This window comes from Lepisosteus oculatus, chromosome 28 (assembly GCF_040954835.1).
Source record: "Lepisosteus oculatus isolate fLepOcu1 chromosome 28, fLepOcu1.hap2, whole genome shotgun sequence".
Classification (NCBI taxonomy): domain Eukaryota; kingdom Metazoa; phylum Chordata; class Actinopteri; order Semionotiformes; family Lepisosteidae; genus Lepisosteus; species Lepisosteus oculatus.
In genome coordinates this window covers 7,801,941-7,821,492 of record NC_090723.1, presented here as the reverse complement: position 1 = coordinate 7,821,492, position 19,552 = coordinate 7,801,941, and the positions used below count along the sequence as shown (strand labels likewise).

The 19,552-nt window shown below is 42.0% G+C and overlaps 2 protein-coding genes and 1 long non-coding RNA gene across 9 annotated transcripts in view; 2 read left to right on the top strand and 1 right to left on the bottom strand.

Annotated features, from left to right (window-relative positions):
- Nucleotides 1-5,943: 5,943 nt before the first annotated feature.
- ghrhr2 (growth hormone releasing hormone receptor 2) lies at nt 5,944-12,942 on the top strand. 4 transcript variants are annotated; one of them, XM_015362174.2, is made up of 13 exons: nt 5,944-6,157; nt 6,992-7,115; nt 7,540-7,647; nt 8,617-8,720; nt 8,809-8,924; nt 9,446-9,578; nt 9,948-10,101; nt 10,532-10,592; nt 10,768-10,834; nt 11,145-11,236; nt 11,938-12,067; nt 12,580-12,621; nt 12,850-12,942. In XM_015362174.2, the coding sequence occupies exons 1-13, from the start codon at nt 6,098-6,100 to the stop codon at nt 12,940-12,942; spliced, it is 1,284 nt and encodes a 427-aa protein (XP_015217660.2). In that variant the 5' UTR covers nt 5,944-6,097. The 4 variants fall into 4 exon arrangements, with proteins under 4 accessions (XP_015217660.2, XP_069041859.1, XP_015217662.2 ...); XM_069185758.1 differs by lacking the exon at nt 5,944-6,157 and having other exon boundaries at nt 6,914-7,115; XM_015362176.2 differs by lacking the exons at nt 5,944-6,157; nt 7,540-7,647 and having other exon boundaries at nt 6,914-7,115.
- LOC107079288 (uncharacterized) lies at nt 7,079-16,003 on the bottom strand. 3 transcript variants are annotated; one of them, XR_011183928.1, is made up of 4 exons: nt 15,918-16,003; nt 9,062-9,140; nt 8,539-8,680; nt 7,079-7,829 (listed from the first exon to the last, which is right to left on the bottom strand). It is a non-coding gene; the product is annotated as an uncharacterized lncRNA (long non-coding RNA). The 3 variants fall into 3 exon arrangements; XR_011183927.1 differs by lacking the exon at nt 15,918-16,003 and having other exon boundaries at nt 9,062-9,454; XR_001480238.2 differs by lacking the exon at nt 15,918-16,003 and having other exon boundaries at nt 7,079-7,581; nt 9,062-9,454.
- scn4ab (sodium channel, voltage-gated, type IV, alpha, b) overlaps nt 15,990-19,552 on the top strand; it is a 46,215-nt gene continuing 42,652 nt past the window's right edge. Inside the window, exon 1 of one of the 2 annotated variants that reach the window (XM_069185756.1) lies at nt 15,990-16,087. The gene's annotated coding sequence lies outside the window, so the exon portion shown is untranslated. Of the gene's footprint in view, nt 16,088-16,578; nt 16,601-19,552 lie in introns of those variants that run through there. The other variant, XM_069185757.1, reaches the window with a different exon arrangement.

The window sequence follows — 19,552 nt, the reverse complement described above, 5'->3', positions numbered from 1 at the left end:
TGCCTGGCATCTGAGAGCTTTGACAGGAGCGGTTGTCATTTCTGCTCAGATCGAAGGTGACTGTGCTGTGGGCACCGCGGGGCCTGTGGTGTGAACAGGAAGCAGGTGGCTCCGATAGTGCATGTCAGAGAGGTCGTGCCATGTGGCACAAGGGTTGTAGGGGGCTGAGTTGACAAACAATTGTCAATTCTAAATTCGGAAAGGGAACCGCGTCAGCAGTGTGAACTTCTGGGAGGCTCAGTACCTCTCTGCTTGTCTTCTAGCTTTCTCCTTAAGCCTTAACCTTGAGCAGTTGACAGCCTCATTGTCATTACTCCTTGGCATCACTTCTGGAAGAGTCTCAGTTTCCTAATCGGTTAATTGCAACTCTGGTTTGTGCAGGGGCTTTTCTCCTCTGCTTCATCTCCAAAGTGGAAGTAACTTTGCTCGGTTTTGTACTGTTCAACCTGTAATCTTTCATCTATCTTTAACAAAGTAGGTGGGAGCTTGTGAAACAGGAGACCAGTCTATCATGGTGTTCAGAGCACACACATGAAGACTGAAGCACAGCTTGGAGACTCCAGCTAACCTAGACTTACCAGCTCACCTGGTTTAGTCCAGACTTCAGAAGGTAACTCAAATTTTGGAAGTCTTTGGAAGGTGGGAGAAAATTAAAGCTCCCAGAATGCACATGGAAATAGAGAGAACATGCAAACTGTTTTCTTAGATTTTTTAAAATTAACAGTAAATATAAGCAGTTTGCTGTAAAACCCCAGGAGTTTTAGAGGTGACACTTTTTTAACAGGCTCTCGAACTTATCAGCTTTCCAGTCCCTTACCCATAAAAGTTGTCTCTAAGATGAAAGATTTATTTTGGGAAAAAAAACATAATAAATAACATCCTAAACGCTCTCTGTCAGCAGATGAAAGATGAAATAGATACACAGGCAGACTCTCCTCTCATATAATGCAGTTAAGGAATGAGGAACAGAGAATAGTGATGAATTTGTTAGTATAAAATTTCAAACTTTACATAAAAATGTAAAAAGTGCCAATCTGACCTGTGGCTCATGTCAGGAAAATGACCAGGCTGTGTGTTCATGGCAGAGCCTGTCTTTCACAAACACGTGCTGTTTGCATGACCTTCCTTTGTGTCCTAACAAAACTGCGAAGGCTGAATAAACCTCTGAGGGAGGTCAGGCCACTTAAAAATACCTTGAATAATAAATCTGTCCTGGCTGCCAGAACAGATCATTACAGATCTATTTTGAAAGGTTATGCTTTTATAAAAGTCCTAATTCAATCAGCTTAGTGAAGGATGTAACGATTAAAATTCCACAGTGGAGCACCCTGCTTCTTTGACATCTTTATTCAGGAACTGTCTGATGGATATTGAACACGGGCTGCTGGAAGGATGGTAGAATTGTGCATTCTTTAGGTAACAGATTCAGATTCAGATTTTTTTTTCCATGGAGTTTTTAACATTTTCTCTAAAGTATTCCTCATAAATGCCGACTTTACCGTGTCACAGAAGGATACTCGCCATGCCAGCACGGACCACGAGCACAGAGAACAGACCGTTCAGAATCTGAACTAGGGTGGGCTGTGCGCTTAATTTTCTTGGTTTGGCTTGGTTAGAAACGTGGCTTGGCTTGTCAGCTCAGGGCTTGCCTTGTGCATGCTCTGAGAACAGAGCACGCCCCTACTGGATTCCAATCCACCTTCAGAGTCATGGCCAGGGCTGAATTCCTCTCCGCGGGCTGGACTGTTGTTGAAGTGCACAACCGTGAGACAGCGTGTGGCTGTAGCCAAAGATGACACTACGCAGACAGTCAGTGTCCACAATAAGCCCACAGAGCATTCAATACAGACCTGCAGGTAAATCTGGATAACACTGCTGCTATTGCCTGGAGAGCAATCGGATCCAATAGTTTAACATTATTAGTAGTAAAGTCTTCATCCTCCCTTCAAACTCTCATTAAGGCAGAAGCTGAGCTTCTCTTTCAGGTATCTGGAAAAGTAACACATTGCTCATCTATGAATATTGATATTGGCTCTAACTGCAACTTTTATTTTATTGGAGGAATAATTCCATCCTAATAGATGGCTTTTCCCCAGGGAATAAACTTCAGTTCTTTCTCTTGGAGCCTTTTCACTCTGCTGCTGTGCATTCATTCACAAGCTTCGTCCTTGGCCTCCTTCAACACAGAGGGCTGGAGACGTTTGTACTTACACTGTAGTTACAGAAAACAGACCACTTCCGCTACTTGTAGGGGCTCATTATAAAACCGCAGGACTCCTCTGAAACAAATATATAAACAAGAAATGTTTTATGGAATCTGAGTAGTGCAGAGGGCAAAACTCAAGGAAGAAAAAGGATTTTTGTGGAAGGAAAGGTCATGTTAAGACCAGGTCTTGGTCTATGAGCCAGATGAACAGAATTATCAATGTGGAGACAAAAACACTGATTGAGTGGTTTATATGAAAATCAGTATTGCCTGTTTTGTTTAACTAATTACATTTGCCCTTTGAAAAGTCGCTTATCACAAAGCCACAATATTGATGAACGTCTGGAGCACGTTAAGCACTTTAAGGGTTGTAACGCCCCCTAGTGGGAAAAGTTAGCTATGCCACCAATGTTCAATTTAAAACTGCTTCCCAAGCCTGGTCCTGGCAGAACACTGTGTTAAGTTCTTAATCACAGGCTAATTGATTTCAGTTTTACATCTGGGGCATAATGGTCATTTTTACTTTCAGGTTTTAAAAGATCAAATGGGACGTGCAATTGGTATCAAGCCTGCACCTATTTCTAAGTTTTGGAGCTGCAATGTTTCAGCTGAGCTGCTTGAAATGAACCCAACTGGAACTAGAGAAGGGAGAAATTCAGATTGTGGGCGGGTCATTCCCACCTGTATCAGCTTATCATCAATTAAGCAGGTATTTAGCAAGAGCTGGTTCAGCAATCTGTTTTAATAGCCAGCATGGGGGAAGAGAGGCTCTATAAAGTTCTTAGTGCTTACCCTTGAAAGAGGATTTTTCTTCTACCTAGGAGTGACTTGTTAACTACAAACAGGTTTAAGAGAAGTCTAAACAGCTAAGTATACTGAAGATGTCATCAATTACCACTGGAGGTGCAGAGTTCAGATGAAAGGAAGACAAGGAGAAAATGGATATGGGATGGATACTGATGATCCAAAGTAGGTTTATAGACGTCTCCTGAGCTTTTACAACATGTAAAACTACTGGGAGAAACAAACAAGCTTAAAATGGTTGTATGACCAGGAATCACAAAACTTTCTCAAGTTTCTGTCATTGTAACTCTTTTGTACAGGATATCTTGCAGTGTTTTGACAAGTGACCAACATTGCCCAGCTGAGGATTAAATAAGCTTAGTGCAATTCAATGTAAGAATGACTGAAGGCTGTGCCTGAGAGGTCACTGGTGCGGTCTGGACAGGTGAGTCCTGCGCAGGTGCAGAAACGGAGGACTGAGCAATCCTGATTTCTGTGGGTTGGAGGGAGGTGTATTGAGGTATTGGGAGGGAAGGTGGGAAAACGTCCCAGCTCCTCCTAACAGGGTAGGGTGGTAGCAAGGAGATTGGAGAGTAACGGAGCACCAAGTGGCGAGTGATACAACTGGACAAGGCAACAATTCGGCCCTGTAACTCAGACTCTGTGCTCTGGCTCCTACAGTACATGTGGAAATTGACACAGTGATGCATGAATGACGAATGACATGCAGAGGCATGCTGACCTCTAGCTGCATGAAAATGCACACGTTGGCATTGAATACAATTATGCATTGATTGCTGCAGGACTTGTCAGTGTTCCAAATGTTGGTTTATTTGAATTTTTCTAATAGAAGGGAAAGAGCTTTATATTCTTGATACCTGAAACTGGAAACATGTTTGTCCCTGAGCGCCCCTTAACACACTAGACTGATTTATGAACAGAGTAAAAGGCTTGGAGTGAAATCGCAGCTCCCGAGAGATCACGCTCTCCAGTTCAAGATGAAGAATTTGCTTGTCAGGCAGGTTACACGCCAGACGAAGAGACCATTTCTCAGACTAGACTCGTCAGGTGCAGGCATGTTTTATTCATTGATTGAGTACACCTTATCCCAGAAGCTCTAACATAATTTCGTTCTTTTGCCTTTAAAACTTTAATACAGTTGCTAAACAGAAATGTCTAGTGGCAGTCTACAGAAAGCTCATGGCAAGAGTTCTGTGGTCACTGAGGCTGTAGAGATTGTATAGGATGTCAGAAAAAGCTACAGTATAGCCCCTTTGCTATTTGCCTTCTAACTATGTTCTCTTAGCTTTGCAATGCATTTCTGTATTTTGTGTAGTAGTTTTCCTCTCTTTGCTGTGTTTCTCCATATTCTTATATCTTACCAGAATTTCCCTGGGCTTCATTTATACTTTGCATTGCTTTTACCAGAGTACACCACAGTCATCTCTCTGAAGTGTTCCTTTGATGGATACAATAACACTTTTGTGAAAAGATCATTTGCCTGCTGGTATTCTGGGGTTTCCAGGAAGGTGCTCTCAAATGAAGGTTAAGCAGGAGTGTCCAGTCCTGGTCCCAGAGGGCCAGTGTGTCAGTCGTTGGCTCAGCTCTTAATTGCCCAAATCAGTCCATTCCTGGCTTAATCAGACCAACTTACTGCAACAGTTTTGGTTGTTGGCGCTTTAAAAAACAAAACAAGATCTGGAGACACTGGCTTTCCAGAGTCTGGACTAGGTGTCCCTGCATTTGAGAGTCTGAATTCTTATCAGTCAGGAACTGAAGGTCTCTCTTTTTTTTTTTTCCTGTAAGGGCCTGGGTTCAAGTGTGCATTATGTAACCAGAGTTATATTCCTGGTGCACAAATTTCATTGGGGTTGTAGAAAGAGGAGTCTCCATTCACGAGGAAAACATTGGGCAATGCTCAGCTAGACGTGTTAAGGATGTACAGTAGGATCACAGACCTTAGAGGTCGAAGGTCAAGGATTGTGAAGATCATCTTCTCAGGGCTCTCTATGCTGAACCAGAGGGATGGTGCTAACTCATTATCTGTATGTAGCGCCTTTCAGACAAGGCCAGTACAACGTGTTTAAGAAAACAATGAATCTTTCAAGAGGTAAAAACCTGCTTCAGGACCGTCACCTAATGCAAAGCACAACTCTCACGACAAAAGACCTGCGTTGTTTTCTGAGTCGTTAGCAACGACAACTAAAAAAATCCATTTGTCTTTCATAAATTAAACATAATAATGAGAAACCATTTGGGCACGCAAAACCGAAGCCGAACTATTTAAAATATTCAGTCAGGCGACTTAACGTCCCTGTTAAAATTCCATTATCCCCCCGCCCTTCGTGCCCAGCAGATGAATGATTTCTGCTTTTCGTGTTGGCAAATTCTTCACTGTCAAAGACAAGGCTGCATTCCTCAAGACTGGCCCGTGCTTGAAAGGAGAGCTCTCCTTAAGAATGATCACTGCTAATGAGCGTTACTCCTGTATGGGTCTCGTACATGGCAGAGAAGCGGCTACTCAAAAGACGTTGAAATCAAACTGTCTGACACATGAAACAATGTTCAGTTTTATTTTTGTAAAGTACAATGTCTTTTCCAGCATTCCGTTATTAACATGCGAGGTGGTCTCATTCACGAATACTCTCCTTTATCCTTTGGTAAGGTTTGAGAGTAGACGGTGCGTGTTGGGGTGGGGGGTAAACATATATTTAGAGAAAATGAGAAGCAGTTTTATTCTAACATCTTTTTTTAAATGAAACTCTAGTTTTAAACACCATAATACTCTCCGCTTATTATGCCCCGGTTTATAATCTTAGGTCAAGGTTCTATATTAAAACATTGGCTTGCTTTAAACCTGGCGAAATAAAACTCAAAAATTAAAATCGGACTTTTACAGTAAATGGATGCAGAACAGCGCATTCTGAACATCACACGATCTCATTGGAGGACTAATTCTCTTGAGCCTGGTGTTGAGAGGGCTGCTGTTAATTGCGACAGAAATAAATGACATTTTCCGCGCTGTAGCGAGTGTAGCTCGAGAGGAAAGAGGGAGAGACCCCCTTTTAATTTCTAAAACTTGCGTTCGAAGCCTCTTTTTATTTACAAATGAACACAAAGAGCCCTGGAATCCGTTTCCTTTCTGTGCAATGGATGTTTTTAACAATTGTGAGTATTTTTGATATATGATATACACATCATACAGTACGTGTTTTCGGGGCCGCAACAGCGGAGGTTACTGATCTTTTTTTTTTCTCGTACTCGAGAATTTGAGTTCCATAGAAAACTAGATTGGTTTAGTCGTTGTGAATGATTTACTTTGAGCGTTTACTTCGCTAAACGTAAAATTCAACATTTCTTTTGAAGAAGGCGATTGTTCTAACGATAACAAACAAAAGTTATGTAATGTACATCGGAGAAAGCTTAAACTGCTGAACAAAAGGTGTTTTTAATGTTTTAAATAAGTTTAAACTGATGTTTTGAAACGTTTAACAATAAAATTATATATGGTCCTATTTGTTACATTGGTGATTGAGTTCTATTTTATTATAGAAACTATTTAGAAATGTATGAACTTAATATTGCTCTTTCCGTTATTGTGCATATACAGTACAATACGTACATGAAGACTCCTTTTTTGTAGCACACACGTTATCTTTATTGAAGTGGTACAGTACTTTCCTTTCAGGTAGAGGACTTTGAAGTGAAGATAAATCGAGGCTTTTTGACAGATTTTAAATCATTTTAGCATCTCAACAGCAGGTTCAGGTTGTTCAAGGGGGGGACTGAACTCGTCGCTTTGGATTCTGTTTTTCATCATTTTCATTTATCGTCTTTTTTTTTGTTGTTGCCATTTTTTTCTGTTCCCGACTGAGAAGCATGTATGAAAAGAAAATCTTTGTTAAGATGGGGGGAAAAACCCGAATGCGTATTCTAATTCCGCGCGCTACCCATCCTAAAGCAGTCGACACATGTTGTCTGCGGGTTGTTCGCACGCTGCAGGTGACCTGTACTCATCCCGACTGCTCTCTAGTCCTCCATTTCCAAACACGAGCAGCCCTGTGCCTCGCTCGGATGAAGACCGGTAACGACCACGCGTTGACGTCCGCCGACAACGACAGCACAGGTGAGCTCCGATTTCCAGCTCCGCAGTTCTGGATACAGATTGATGGAAACCTGAATTCGTCAGGCAAACGACCTGATATACTGTAGGTGCGCTCAGTGTCCTGCAAAATCGCCGCATTTTCGTCAGTGAAACACCATTATTAATTAATTAATTATGTACGACCATGTGCATTCAGTATGCAAACCTATATTGGGAATGCTATTTTGATCTTGCAAAAACATCGTGTGAAACTCCAAAGGATTTGGACGCAAAAGTAGCCCATCATGTCCTCCTTGTGTCTTTTTTTGCAAAATCAATCTTCTCGCCGTTTCCGTATTTCTTCCACGCTTGCTGGCCTAAAAACAGCCATGCAGTTACGGGGCCTGCGTGTCCGTCCTCAGCCATGACCACCCCAGTGTCCTGCCTGTGTTCCTGCCTCATCTAGGCTGTCTGGTGGAGTGGGACGGCGTGAACTGCTGGCCAGCATCTGCAGTAGGAGACAGAGTGACCATGTCTTGTCCTGAGGTCCTGCGACCTCTCGGTGCACCCAAAGGTAACACTCACTCACTCAGCGCGGCGTGGGATTTCTAATCTTGTATGAAAATCGAATGATCTTTCGGTGGGTGTTGTAAACTGTTTGTTTACCCCGCCACCCCCCACCCGTAACAAGAACACGCGGTCCACTCAGGACCGTAGCCCACCTCCGTTTTCGAAAGCACATCAGAGTCACCCGACCTAGGGTAAGAAAAAAAGTATAGAGAAAGATCATATCGGTTTTCTATGACTGTGAAGTTTGAAGATTATTGGCGTCTTCTGCCTCAAAAAAAAATGCAGAATATATGATTCCTTATACGAATATAAGGAATATATACGAATATTGGGAAAATATAGTCTGAAGGCTTAGAGAAGGTATCAGAAATAACACTTTCTTCCTACGTTCAATATTGTTTCAATTTTCATTTTTTTTTTTGACGCAGTAGTCGGAATGGTCATGCAAAGTACGAGAACTGCCCGTTCATACCCACATACCCCTCCGTGTCTCGACACTGTGTGGTGTTGTCTGCTGTACTGTGTACAGTATGTCCCGAGAGATCAGCGTGAATAAGAATTCCAACGTACATGTAGATATGCCAATAAACTACTCTACTCTGTGATCACTGTGCAGCATCAGCTTATTTTTTTTACAAACCTAATTCGGTCCAAAAGAAGACGCTCATAAAGACACTGTTTTGTTCAGCTAGTAGTACATTCGAGAACCTGCAAGCTGTCTGAAGAGTGTTAACAGACTTCTCTGGTGATGCACGTATATTTGAACTTTTCTGACGGCGTATCAGACCGAATAACATGGTAGATACAGGATCTGCCAGAAATTCTCAATGAGCAATGTTCATTAGTGGATTGACCTTTGTGTTGCGGTTAGCCTGGTAACAATACACCCACTCACCAGAAGGGGGCGCGCTTGTCACTGAAGAAACGTTGGATTGCTTTTACGCTGGCGTCCTCAATTATTTTTCTTCTCCAGCTTCAATCAGCAGAAACTGCACTATTCGTGGATGGAGTAAACCCAGCCTGCCTTATTACCACGCCTGCCAGTTTGAAGACAATGGTGAGGAAACGGAAGATAAGGTAGGGAAAAATTAAATCTCGTCTTTTCATAATTAGTAATACCTGTCCTTGGCTTATGTGAGACATAGTCTGTTAAATCTTTTCTTAGATTTCCTTACACTTAAAACAAGAATACTTTGCTACTGTCAAGCTGCTATACACGTTTGGATATGGAACTTCACTGACTGCTCTGGTCACTGCTGTCCTCATATTTTGTACATTTAGGTAAGCAAGTATTACAATTATTTCTGTCTGTGCATGTCTATCTGATGAAAACCCAACTTTTTTGTTGTGTATTGTAAATAATGAAGTGGCATTGTGTTCTGAAAACATGCAAGCTGGATCTCTATATTTACACTTACCTTATTGTAGGATTTTCAAAGAATTTGTGCTAGCAGAACAGCATCCTTCAGGCCTCCACAGAAGTTAAAATAAAGAAAACTGCAGGGAGAGGTAAAAAAAACAGGTCCATGTCGTTTCCATCTGTTGGGCCGTGTCTTCAGGTCCTTTTAATAAATGGAAATTAGGCCAAATTTCCCCGGGTGGAGTGGTGGCACTGTGGCTGGAAGGTTGCAGGTTCAAATCCCACAGCCAGCAGAGGAATCCTACTCTGTGGAGAGCAAGCTGAGGTACAGCATGTGAAAAGACAAATTCCTAATGCACAAAATTGTATATGGCCAATAAAGTGATCTTCTCTACCTGTAAAGAGCCTTTCAGGTAACAAGTGGGAGTGTTTTGTGTTGCAGGAAACTGCTGTGCATGAGAACTTACATCCATATCTGCCTGTTCTTGTCCTTCATACTGCGGGGGGCTGCTGTGTTTGTGAAGGACGCTGTGCTGTTCGCAGACGAAGGCATGGACCACTGCACCACCTCAACAGTAAGGGCACAGAGTGCAGAAGGAACGTGGAGTTCCCTTCTTACAACTCGCCTTTTAGCTGCATCCTGTCCGTCTCGCCAGATAATACTTGTAGGAAAAACATTCAAACCCTGTGCACGGTAGCCATTTGTGTCCTTGGTATCCATGAATGTCTGCAGCTAGCCAAAAGCCATAATGATTTTATGGGTGTGAAAAAACAGCTTTTGGATCGTTAAACTTAACGGAGGCAGGTTTAAAAAGGTTTCCTAATGCAATTGCTGCAGGAAGATTTGTTTTCAGTGCGCTTCAACGCCTGGATGTATCGTTTTGTGGGGGGACTGCTAGCACTCCCCACTATAGCCTTTTCTTCCTTCACTCCGGCTCTTCCAGGTGGCCTGTAAGATGGTGGTCACATTCTTTCAGTACTGTGTCCTAGCCAATTTCTTCTGGCTGCTGGTAGAGGGGATGTATCTGCAAACCCTGCTGGTATTTACCTTCACTCTCGAGAGGAGGTTCTTTTGCTGGTACACTGCTATAGGATGGGGTATGTATGTGACACCTCTGATATTAATTTTTCCCCACTTCTGTTATGTCTTTTAACTTGTGGGTGAACTCTTTGAACAGAGATTATCCTGTCATTTGTAACTGTCCTTTTACTGTTAAAAAAGCGTGGTTGAATTAGCATCTTTGCACTTTTTTTTGTTTAAAGTCTTCCTATTTTTGGCATTTGTATTTTTTTAAACTAGCAAATATAGGATTTGTTAGGGAGAACCCAAATTATACATTACATCTTCCAGTTGGATATGAGAAAGGAGATGCTTTAAAAAGTCAATTTAGAAATGTACTTCAGTTGTCGTATTTGTCATATTGCATAAAAAGACACATGTCAGAAATGACACTACATATCGTATCATAATGTGTGTCCACAGAAAAAGGCTTTTGCTGTATTTATAGAGAATTTGTCTGCTTTTCAGGTTCTCCTATGATTTCAGTTTTAATCTGGGTCCTTGCCAAATCACAGTTCGACAACAACGGGTTTGTATTCCCACCCCTGAGAAGATGAAAATCCAGCATTGTAGTGATTTTTTTCATGGAGCTGTCTGTGTGGAGTTTGCATGTTCTCCCAGTTTGTATTGGTGGTGCATGGATACCTTTAATGCACTATTTCAAAAACACTAGGTCATTTGCAGTCTCCCTGTGTATCTGGCAGGTGCTGGGATGACTTGGAGAGCTCCTTTTGGTGGATTATCAAAGCCCCTATTCTCCTGTCGGTGTTTGTAAGTGTTGCCAAGTCAGGCTTTGATCAATGTCCAAAAACGCTGAGACGATTGCAAAATGAATCTGTCGTATTTCGAGAGCTACTTTTTTTTTTGTGTTAACCAAGTGCCTTTTTAATTTTGAATACAAGGAACAAACAGCTTTGTTTTTTTTCCCGCCCAATGACAACTTTTAAAAAAGGAAAGATAACATTGAGTCAAAGAGCTGAAAAGATTTAAATTCTTAGTGCTGTTCTGTAACTTGGTGGACATACCGGCAATCTGTAAGGGGCTGGAAATGTAACCGTGTTTTCTGTTCTGTCATGTCCAGGTTAATTTCATAATATTTGTAAATGTCATCAGGATAATTCTTCAGAAAATCAGGACCCCAGAAGTGGGCGTGTGTGACCGATCACAGTACATGTAAGTATCGGAGCACTCAAAATCGGACCCCCTGAAAAGAAGAATGCCGCCGGATCAAAATCTTAAATATATTTAAGAAATCCTTCAGCTGAAATATCCTAAAAAAAACTAAACATATTAATTGAGGATATGATTTGGCATTGTGAAAAGAGGATTATGGTACCACAGTTTTGAGAAAAGGATGACCCGTTTATAGATTTTGTTTACTTTTTAACCCTGCACTTGATGTTCAGGAAGATCTTTGATGCTATTCATTAGTTCCACTTCGAAACCCTTTTGGGACCAAGATGGTTGACGCAATTCCTTTTTGAGGTCGAAAACAGTTAATTTACAGCGCTCGGTGCCTCAGGTGCTTCGGCTCGTGACGTGACGGAGGCAGCCTTTGGAAAATCAGGGCTTCATTAAACGATTGGACTTGTATGCCTTGCGGCAGGAAGACTTGAATTTAGTGCCTGATTTTCTTTTTCTTGTGCAATGCTTCAATTGAGCTTCTTTCCATAAGCCACGAGCTGAAACTGAATCCCATCATTCCCCTCTGTGCCTTGGCGTGTGTTTGCCGTGGACTATAATATAATGGATGGTACTTGGCATTTCTGTGCGTTAATCATAGTACACTGCATGACTCTGTTTGGAGCACGGTACCGCTTGCTTTCCGAGTGAAGGTGCTGGCCTTGACTACTGCAATTCCCTGCTGTGTCCAGGAGGCTGGCCAGATCCACGCTGCTGCTGACCCCTCTGTTGGGAGTCCACTACGTCGTGTTTGTCTTCTTCCCCGAGCACGTGGGAGAGAGGCTCCGACTGTACTTTGAACTTGTCCTGGGGTCTTTCCAGGTATGGGTAGCTCTCAGAACGCCCTCCCCACATCCCTGGTTTCCCTGGATTCCCTGGAGTTAGCTGAATTGCAGAAATCGTAACAATGAAACCTCACCAAATTTCCTTAAATATGAAAAGATTATTTCCGTGTCGGGACTGAGAGCTACTGGCATCACTACCAGTTGCTTTGTCCCCTTTTCCAGTTGGCACAACGTCACCTTGTGCTGCCTAAGTGCTCTGGTACTCTGGCATTTCATCTCTAGCTTTGTGTTCAGATTTTCTTAATTCCATTCAGAAGAGACCTATAACCTAAGAGGTTTGCCACAAACCAAACTCGTTTCAGTTAGATGATGATGATATGCTTGAAATAAATAAAAGATGTATCAAACCAGAGGGTCTTGAATATTTATACCTGGGTTCCATCATGGTGTTATAATTTGAAAGGCGCTTCAGATTGGGTGCACTCAACAGAGTGGAGTGTTGGGCACTATGCTGAGACATGAATGATGCATTTATTTTTTCTACTCTAGGGATTTATTGTTGCACTCCTGTACTGCTTCTTGAATGGAGAGGTAAGCTATCTCTTTTGCTCCTTCAGTTGATGTTTTGTTTTCGCATGATCGAATTGGTTTATTTTCCTTTGTTGACAACGAACCCAAAACGCTCATGCAAAGTACAGGAACTGTCCTGTTCACACCAACCTACCACTACCCCTCTCTGCAGCATCAGCTGATTTTGTTTTTGATCAACCTTATTCTGTTGAAAAGCAGATGCTCATCAAGACTGTCTTGTTTTTCCAGGTGCAAACTGAAATTAAGAAGCATGTGGGCAAGTGGCTGTCCACAGCTGAAAACAGCCCCTTTAACCCCATCACCCAAGACTACACGGCCTGAGTGAGCTGTGCCAAAGACGACACAAGGTTCCCTTTTGATGAGGCTGTGCTTGCAGTCTTCAAAAACTCATTCATTTCCAATGCGTCCAGACTCTCACTAGATTAAGGTGCAGTGATAAACAGACACACTTCTGGGTGCTGTGTGCGACATACACAAATCCACTTTAATAGAATGCGTGACTTGCAGCATGAAAATCTGGTTGAAAGTGGAGTCCACTATTAACTTATCACTTTTTTCCTGTAATATGGAGCCATTCCACTTTGCACTCTCAGTAATGCAAAAAAATAATTTTTCAATGAAGGTACTGTTGAGAACGTTCATGCAAATGCGACTAGTCTCTCATGTTTGTGTCGGAGCATCCTAAATCTAGGAACCTTGGTCATATTCTCTAAAGCTTTTAAACTGTACAGGATTGATTCGACAGAGGTAACTTCGAAACATGAACGCTAGGTGGGGCCAGTGGTATGTGAAGCGATGTACGGCCATTTAAATTTGTATTCTGTCTATATACATACACGTGTTTAAAACACGCACATGGAGAGTACTCAATTGAGTGGTCCAAACTTCGTTATGAAAGTACTGTTTGCAGAGAAGATGGGAAAAGAGTACAATGGAAAACCTTTCAGAATTAACTGCAGAATTCTGGGGGGATTTTAAAGAGGGATTTTGAACATTAGCCGGTGATGATATGTCAATACTGTAGCTGTCTATTTACATCTGTAAGTGTAGATGTACATCTTTCTGCAGAACACTCCCATCTAAATTAATGGGAATTAAGAACTAAAAACCACTGTTATGTTGTAATAAATGTTTTCACATGCAACTAGTATTTTGTGGTTTCCTACGTGATGGGTACGACTTGCTGGCGTGTCTTTCATTCAACACGATCCTGGAGATTCTTAAGCAACAGCCCCGTGCTGTAAAAGGTTCACCCTGGTGACTATGCAATGATACTCATCCCTTCCAAGAAATTGTCTGCTCATTATGTTAGAATATGGCAACGTTATCGGAGGGAGCAGTCTGCCCTGGTATTAAATTTCGGCTCAGCTGCTTTATCTGCATGAACATTGAGTGCAGAGTGCAGGCAGGAACATGGCTTAGTTTATTGCAAACAAGAAGGAAAAAAAACTGTATGTAAGGTGAAGCATTGATTACTCCTGCTTTTCCCCACTTCGACATTGCTGATTTAAAACCCTTGCCCGTTTCATTTTTATTCCGAAAGAAGGATCATGTACATGGAAAGTCAGGAATAGTTTGCAAAAATCTTAACATTGATTGTGGGTTAGTCGTACCCTGTTGTGCGCCAATTTCTTTTTTTTTTTATCTTGCTTAACGCTTGATGAGTGCCTTTATTTTGCAATTGCAAGAAGAGAATGTGTCCGATCGGCACTTCAGAACACACGAATGGAGCCACAACCATTTCCTTGTGTTTCCTGTTCCTAAGAGTGCCGCTGCAGGTGTAGTCTTAAATTATTAAAAAGCGCGGAAGAAAAGCAAAAAGATTTGTCAGAGCTCTATACAGTACATGCAATAGGAGATGCAACTCACTGATGCACGTTTTAGGATGTTTTCTTATTGGACATATGGATAAAGTGCTGTGGGATGACAAAGATGTCTGGGGGTGGGTTCAGATATCATCTGATGCATCCATCATCCATTATTTTACTTCACTTAACATGGGACTATGTCACACCTTTAATCTGCTAAAGAGCTGATTCATTAATGCATTTTACTTATTGCAGGCTGAGATATAGCGACGATTTTCAGAGGTGAAAGAAAGTGCACAGTTTCTTTTAGTTCAAACATCAAGGCAGGTAATCGCAACAGTGGGAGAATTTCCAAAGCTATTTAAATGTATGTATGGCATTTCATAAGTGCCCTTTCTTTTTGCACTTCTGGTATTATAAATTTCATATTGCGCTTCACGGTCTTGTCCTAATAAACTTCCGACACGTATTTGTTTCCCGAATGTCATAATTGGATTTTGGTATATTATAATTTACATGCTATTAATAATTGTAATGTATTATTCTGATGACATGAATCATGATCAGTAGCGAAAGGAAATACATGAAGCATTTGTCCCTGCTGTTGAAAATTAGGACGAGAGATTGTACATGATTATATACGTATTGAATATGATCATTTTTCATGCATATAATCGCTTAGTTAGAGCGAGTAGCTCTTCCAAGAAACCCAGGGCACAAAAAATGTTTCACTTCCAAATCATTTCTCTTCTTCTGTGCTGTTTCAACCTCCAAACTGCTGTAAGTAGGGAAAAAAAGAAACTCCCACATGGCGAGACACCTGTTCGCGTTTCCAGTAGGCGACACTACCGCAAACAGTTAAACGTCTCCTATCCCTGTAAGGCACAATTGCGCTCCGAGCTGTGGATTACAGCTAAACCCTACAGAAAGCGCGCAGTGTTGCCGTGTGCTGTACAGTCCAGTCATTGTGTAAACTGGAGGTTTATACGACGGAAAAAAAGTGAAGGCTGCCCATTTCGTTTTAAAGTCCTCATTGAGCAGTTGCCGAAAACCAATCTGGTCAAGATGACAATTTTCCCCACAAAAGTCACAAGAAAGTCGAAAGGATACAGAGGGAAGACCCCCTGTTACAGCCTACACCCATTTTAAATAAGCACGAACACATCCGCTCCAATCAACTAAATCACGATTAACGCGCAGGAACAAATACCATTATTTAGTCGACGTTTTGGCATATGAACTACTTTGCGTATCTTTAGGTTAAAGAATATTTGCAAAACGACAATCAAACGTCACGTTAGGTACAGAATAAAAGTGACTTCAAAATGACACGTTATGCAGTATATATTTTTGCCGTAGTCGCCCCGTTACTTAACGGTTTGTAATAAAAAAAGCGTGAGATCTTTAAAGCCGTTCCTCTGGTCGCTCTCTGCTTTAGCTGAGTTGCTTTCTAAGTGTCAGAAAGTTTCGGCGAAGTGATGATCCTACCTGAAGCAACTCTCAGGTTTCATTCAAGACACCCCTGCGTCAGCAACAGCTGTCTTGGATCGGCTCTGCCTTAGATGAAAAAAAAAACCTTCTTAGCTTAAGGCTTGAAGGAAGACAAACTCTCGGGCTATAACTTTGTTCTGTGGGAATTTACATTTTAACAGTACAAGGTAAATACAGCGTGGAATTACGGAGTGGTGTGGCTTGGCTAGTGCGTGTTTTTTTTTGCGTGGGAAACCGCTTGTGCTTGAACGTTTGGAAAGGGAAACCTTTGCTGGTCAGCTGGGACTTTGAACTGTGCTTACAGTTACTGCACTATTTACAACAGATTACCAACATGATAACGCCTGATTAACTGACGAGTTTTCCTATATTTTGTTTCTGTTCCAAAATGCGTGTTATCAGGAAGTCCAAATGAACTGAGGACTTCAGTGCGCTCCATATTTTCTGGCTTTCTAGTTTAATTCCTTCTGAAACGAATCCTAAGCGATAGTCCTGTTCCCAGTGTCGTTTAATTTTTAAGTAAATGGCAAATTCATGCAAAAAAAAATCAAACATTCAAGACCGTTTGCCAATCTTGTGCACGACATGCAGATACTCTATTATATAACCCGTTATATTATGATAGCGGCCAGCGAAGTTACAGTTGAAACTCAGAGGAGAAATGAAGTGTCTTGTTCCTGGTAGGTAAAGACCATTCATGGAAAACAGACAGTAAATTGTGTCGGGTGTGCTTGCGTTGTTGGCGTTGGTTTTGAATCTTGAGTTAGCTGAAAATGGCTTTTTCACATTCGTTTAAGGGTCTAGCAATTTGGATCCTGCCTTTGCTTAGGTGCTCATTGGTTTTTATTGGTGGGTGGGCAACGAACCACATTTCCCATTAAAGGTAGGATTAACCAAAGATAACATTTTACCAAGAACTTTGCTGTTGATCAAACATTTCTGTGGACAGCGGAGGGGGTAAAGTCGACATTTTAGACTCTTGCGCAACATGCTCTGTGTAGTTAAAAGAAACCTCTGAAAAATAAAGATAGAAAACGCGGGTAGGGGTGTCATTGCTTGTATCAGGTCGGGACAATTTGACTCAAATCCTCCTTCTACTGAGTGTTTTACTAACGCTACTGGATTGTGAGGCCTCTTTGATTCGGTGAAGTGTAAAGAAACAGGCTTTCCGTTAGTATCACAGATGCACATTCATATATCAATAAGTGAATCGCTGACTCCTTTGTCCGCTTGAAATTCAAAATGCAACGTGGTGTTGTTTTTAGTTTTGAGCAACATCCAGCTATTATAATATGAAAGGCTTATGCCGGAGGAGGGTTAGGGTGACCATGACGGAGGGTAACGCTTACAAATGAATAACAACTGCGGGTTTTTTTTTCTGTTGAATAAGCAGCACTTTCCCCCAGAAGAACTAAAAAAAGTCTGTCTAGCGAGAGAAAGTGGAAGGAAACTGTTCTCACGGCAGGGGTTTGGTCTTAATTGTTGGCAAAAGCTGATTTGTGTTTTGTTTTTTTGTTATGATGATTTTTGATGTACAGTATTTGATCTGGCTGCGCAGTTAACGTAACCATGCTGTTAGCACAGTTTATTCCCCCAGTAAAGTGGCCCCATATGATCAGTTCACGCTTCCTCATTTCACGGCTGAGAATAACAAAACGCAGAGAAATTCTACTAAAACCATAATTCTCACTGCTAACAGTTTGCTGAAGAACGGGTGCCATCTTCTCCAGTCACAGTCCCACAGTAGCTGGATAAGTGGAAGCGACCTACAGTACATGCACGGCATATCTGAATGAAACAGGACAAAGAGCTGTATTTTACTACATCGAATTGAACTGTATTAAAATGATGAAAATCATATCCGCATATCAGGGATGGAACCAAAGCTTTCTCTCCAGTGGTTATGTCTCTGATCAGTCTGAAATACTCTGCTATTTTTTTTTTATCGATGTTTTAGCTTTTGCATCCACGTAAGGTTTGCAAACTACCGCCTTAAATCAACAGTTTTCAGCAACGAAAATTGAGGCCTGAGCATTTTCCACCTAGTTTCACTTGATTCTGTCTGCAGCGTGTTAAAAACGATTGTACGATCCGAACAGTGGTGGTCAGACTGACCTGCCTGGCAGTGGGTTTTCACAAAGCATGTCTTGTGACACTGTGCACGCATGTCATCAGGTGCATCTAACTTTCTTCTTCATGTAACCCAACCAAACAAGCCTGTATTCTTTCTATTTGTGATCACCTACTGTAGGTTAGTGTCTAAGATTCAGCCAGGTGTTGTTTTTATTGTTGTTTGTATACACAGATCTTTTTCTAACCAGAAAAAGCCATCTGAATAATTTCAGTCTATCCTGTCTAATAGAGTACCTGTTTATTCCCCAGATCTACTGCTCCAGCATGCTTTTCTTAGCTTTTTCTGCTTTCATTTCCACTGAACTATGAAATCATGCAATATTGAAAGATTAGGTAGAAGCGATCATTTCCTTAGCATATCTTTTACTGCTTTGTCGCTGCGCACGGCCGTTACCGTGGGTAACTAGAGATGAGCGTAATATGGCTTCTCCGGTTGTTAATGCGTATTAACACTGAAAGTGTTCGCCCTCCCATTTGTGTCTGGAGCAAACTCTTGGCTCATGTCTTGTTCACCGTGCAGCTGCAGTGAGAGGTATTTGTACACCTTTGCTCACTCAAATCCCAACATCTTGATTTCATTCCAGCCTTCGGTTCTGTGAATTGTACTGTCAACTTGAATTAATCTGTCAGCTATTTCTCCCCACACCTGAACAGTCACCAAAAAAACAGATCCCATTACTGGCTGCATGCTTGCACACCCTGGGCAGGGCTGGTCAATCCTGCCTCCAGTATTCCTGGTCAGTACCTGGATGGGAGACCTCCTGGGAAAAACTAAGGTTGCTGCTGGAAGAGGTGTTAGTGGGGCCAGCAGGGGGCGCTCACCCTGTGGTCCATGTGGGTCCTAATGCCCCAGTATAGTGATGGGGACACTATACTGTAAACAGGCGCCGTCCTTCGGATGAGACGTAAAACCGAGGTCCTGACTTTCTGTGGTCATTAAAAATCCCAGGGCGCTTCTCGAAAAGAGTAGGGGTGTAACCCCGGTGTCCTGGCCAAATTTCCCATTGGCCCTTACCAATCATGGCCTCCTAATAATCCTCCTCTATGAATTGGCTACATTACTCTGCTCTCCTCCCCACTGATAGCTGGTGTGTGGTGAGCGTTCTGGCGCACCATGGCTGCCGTCGCATCATCCAGGTGGGGCTGCACATTGGTGGCGGTGGAGGGGATCCCCATTACCTGTAAAGCGCTTTGAGTGGAGTGTCCAGAAAAGCGCTATATAAGTGTAAGCAATTATTATTATTATTATTATTATTATTATTATTATTATTATTATTATTCCACTCAGTGCTGCTTGCAGGTGCTGCTCTCTTGACTTGGATGCTGACTGGCAGATCAGTCAATGACTGCAGAACAGTCTTCCTCCGTTGGTTGACAATACAATGAATGAAACCTGGTTTCCTTCTGTTTGGGATGGTCAGGGAGTGGGCTGGGTGCTGAGTTTGAAATGAACTGGACGGTGATGACACGTGAAGCGAATTTTCTGACAAAAACACAGC

What these genes read in the sequence shown, in the direction of transcription:
- ghrhr2 (XM_069185758.1), top strand. Translation starts at nt 6,914, where the DNA reads ATGCGTATTCTAATTCCGCGCGCTACCCATCCTAAAGCAGTCGACACA. An exon ending in CGCCGACAACGACAGCACAG is followed by an intron (nt 7,116 to 7,539) that starts GTGAGCTCCGAT and finishes TGCCTCATCTAG; the next exon opens with GCTGTCTGGTGGAGTGGGAC. An exon ending in GTACACTGCTATAGGATGGG is followed by an intron (nt 10,102 to 10,531) that starts GTATGTATGTGA and finishes TCTGCTTTTCAG; the next exon opens with GTTCTCCTATGATTTCAGTT.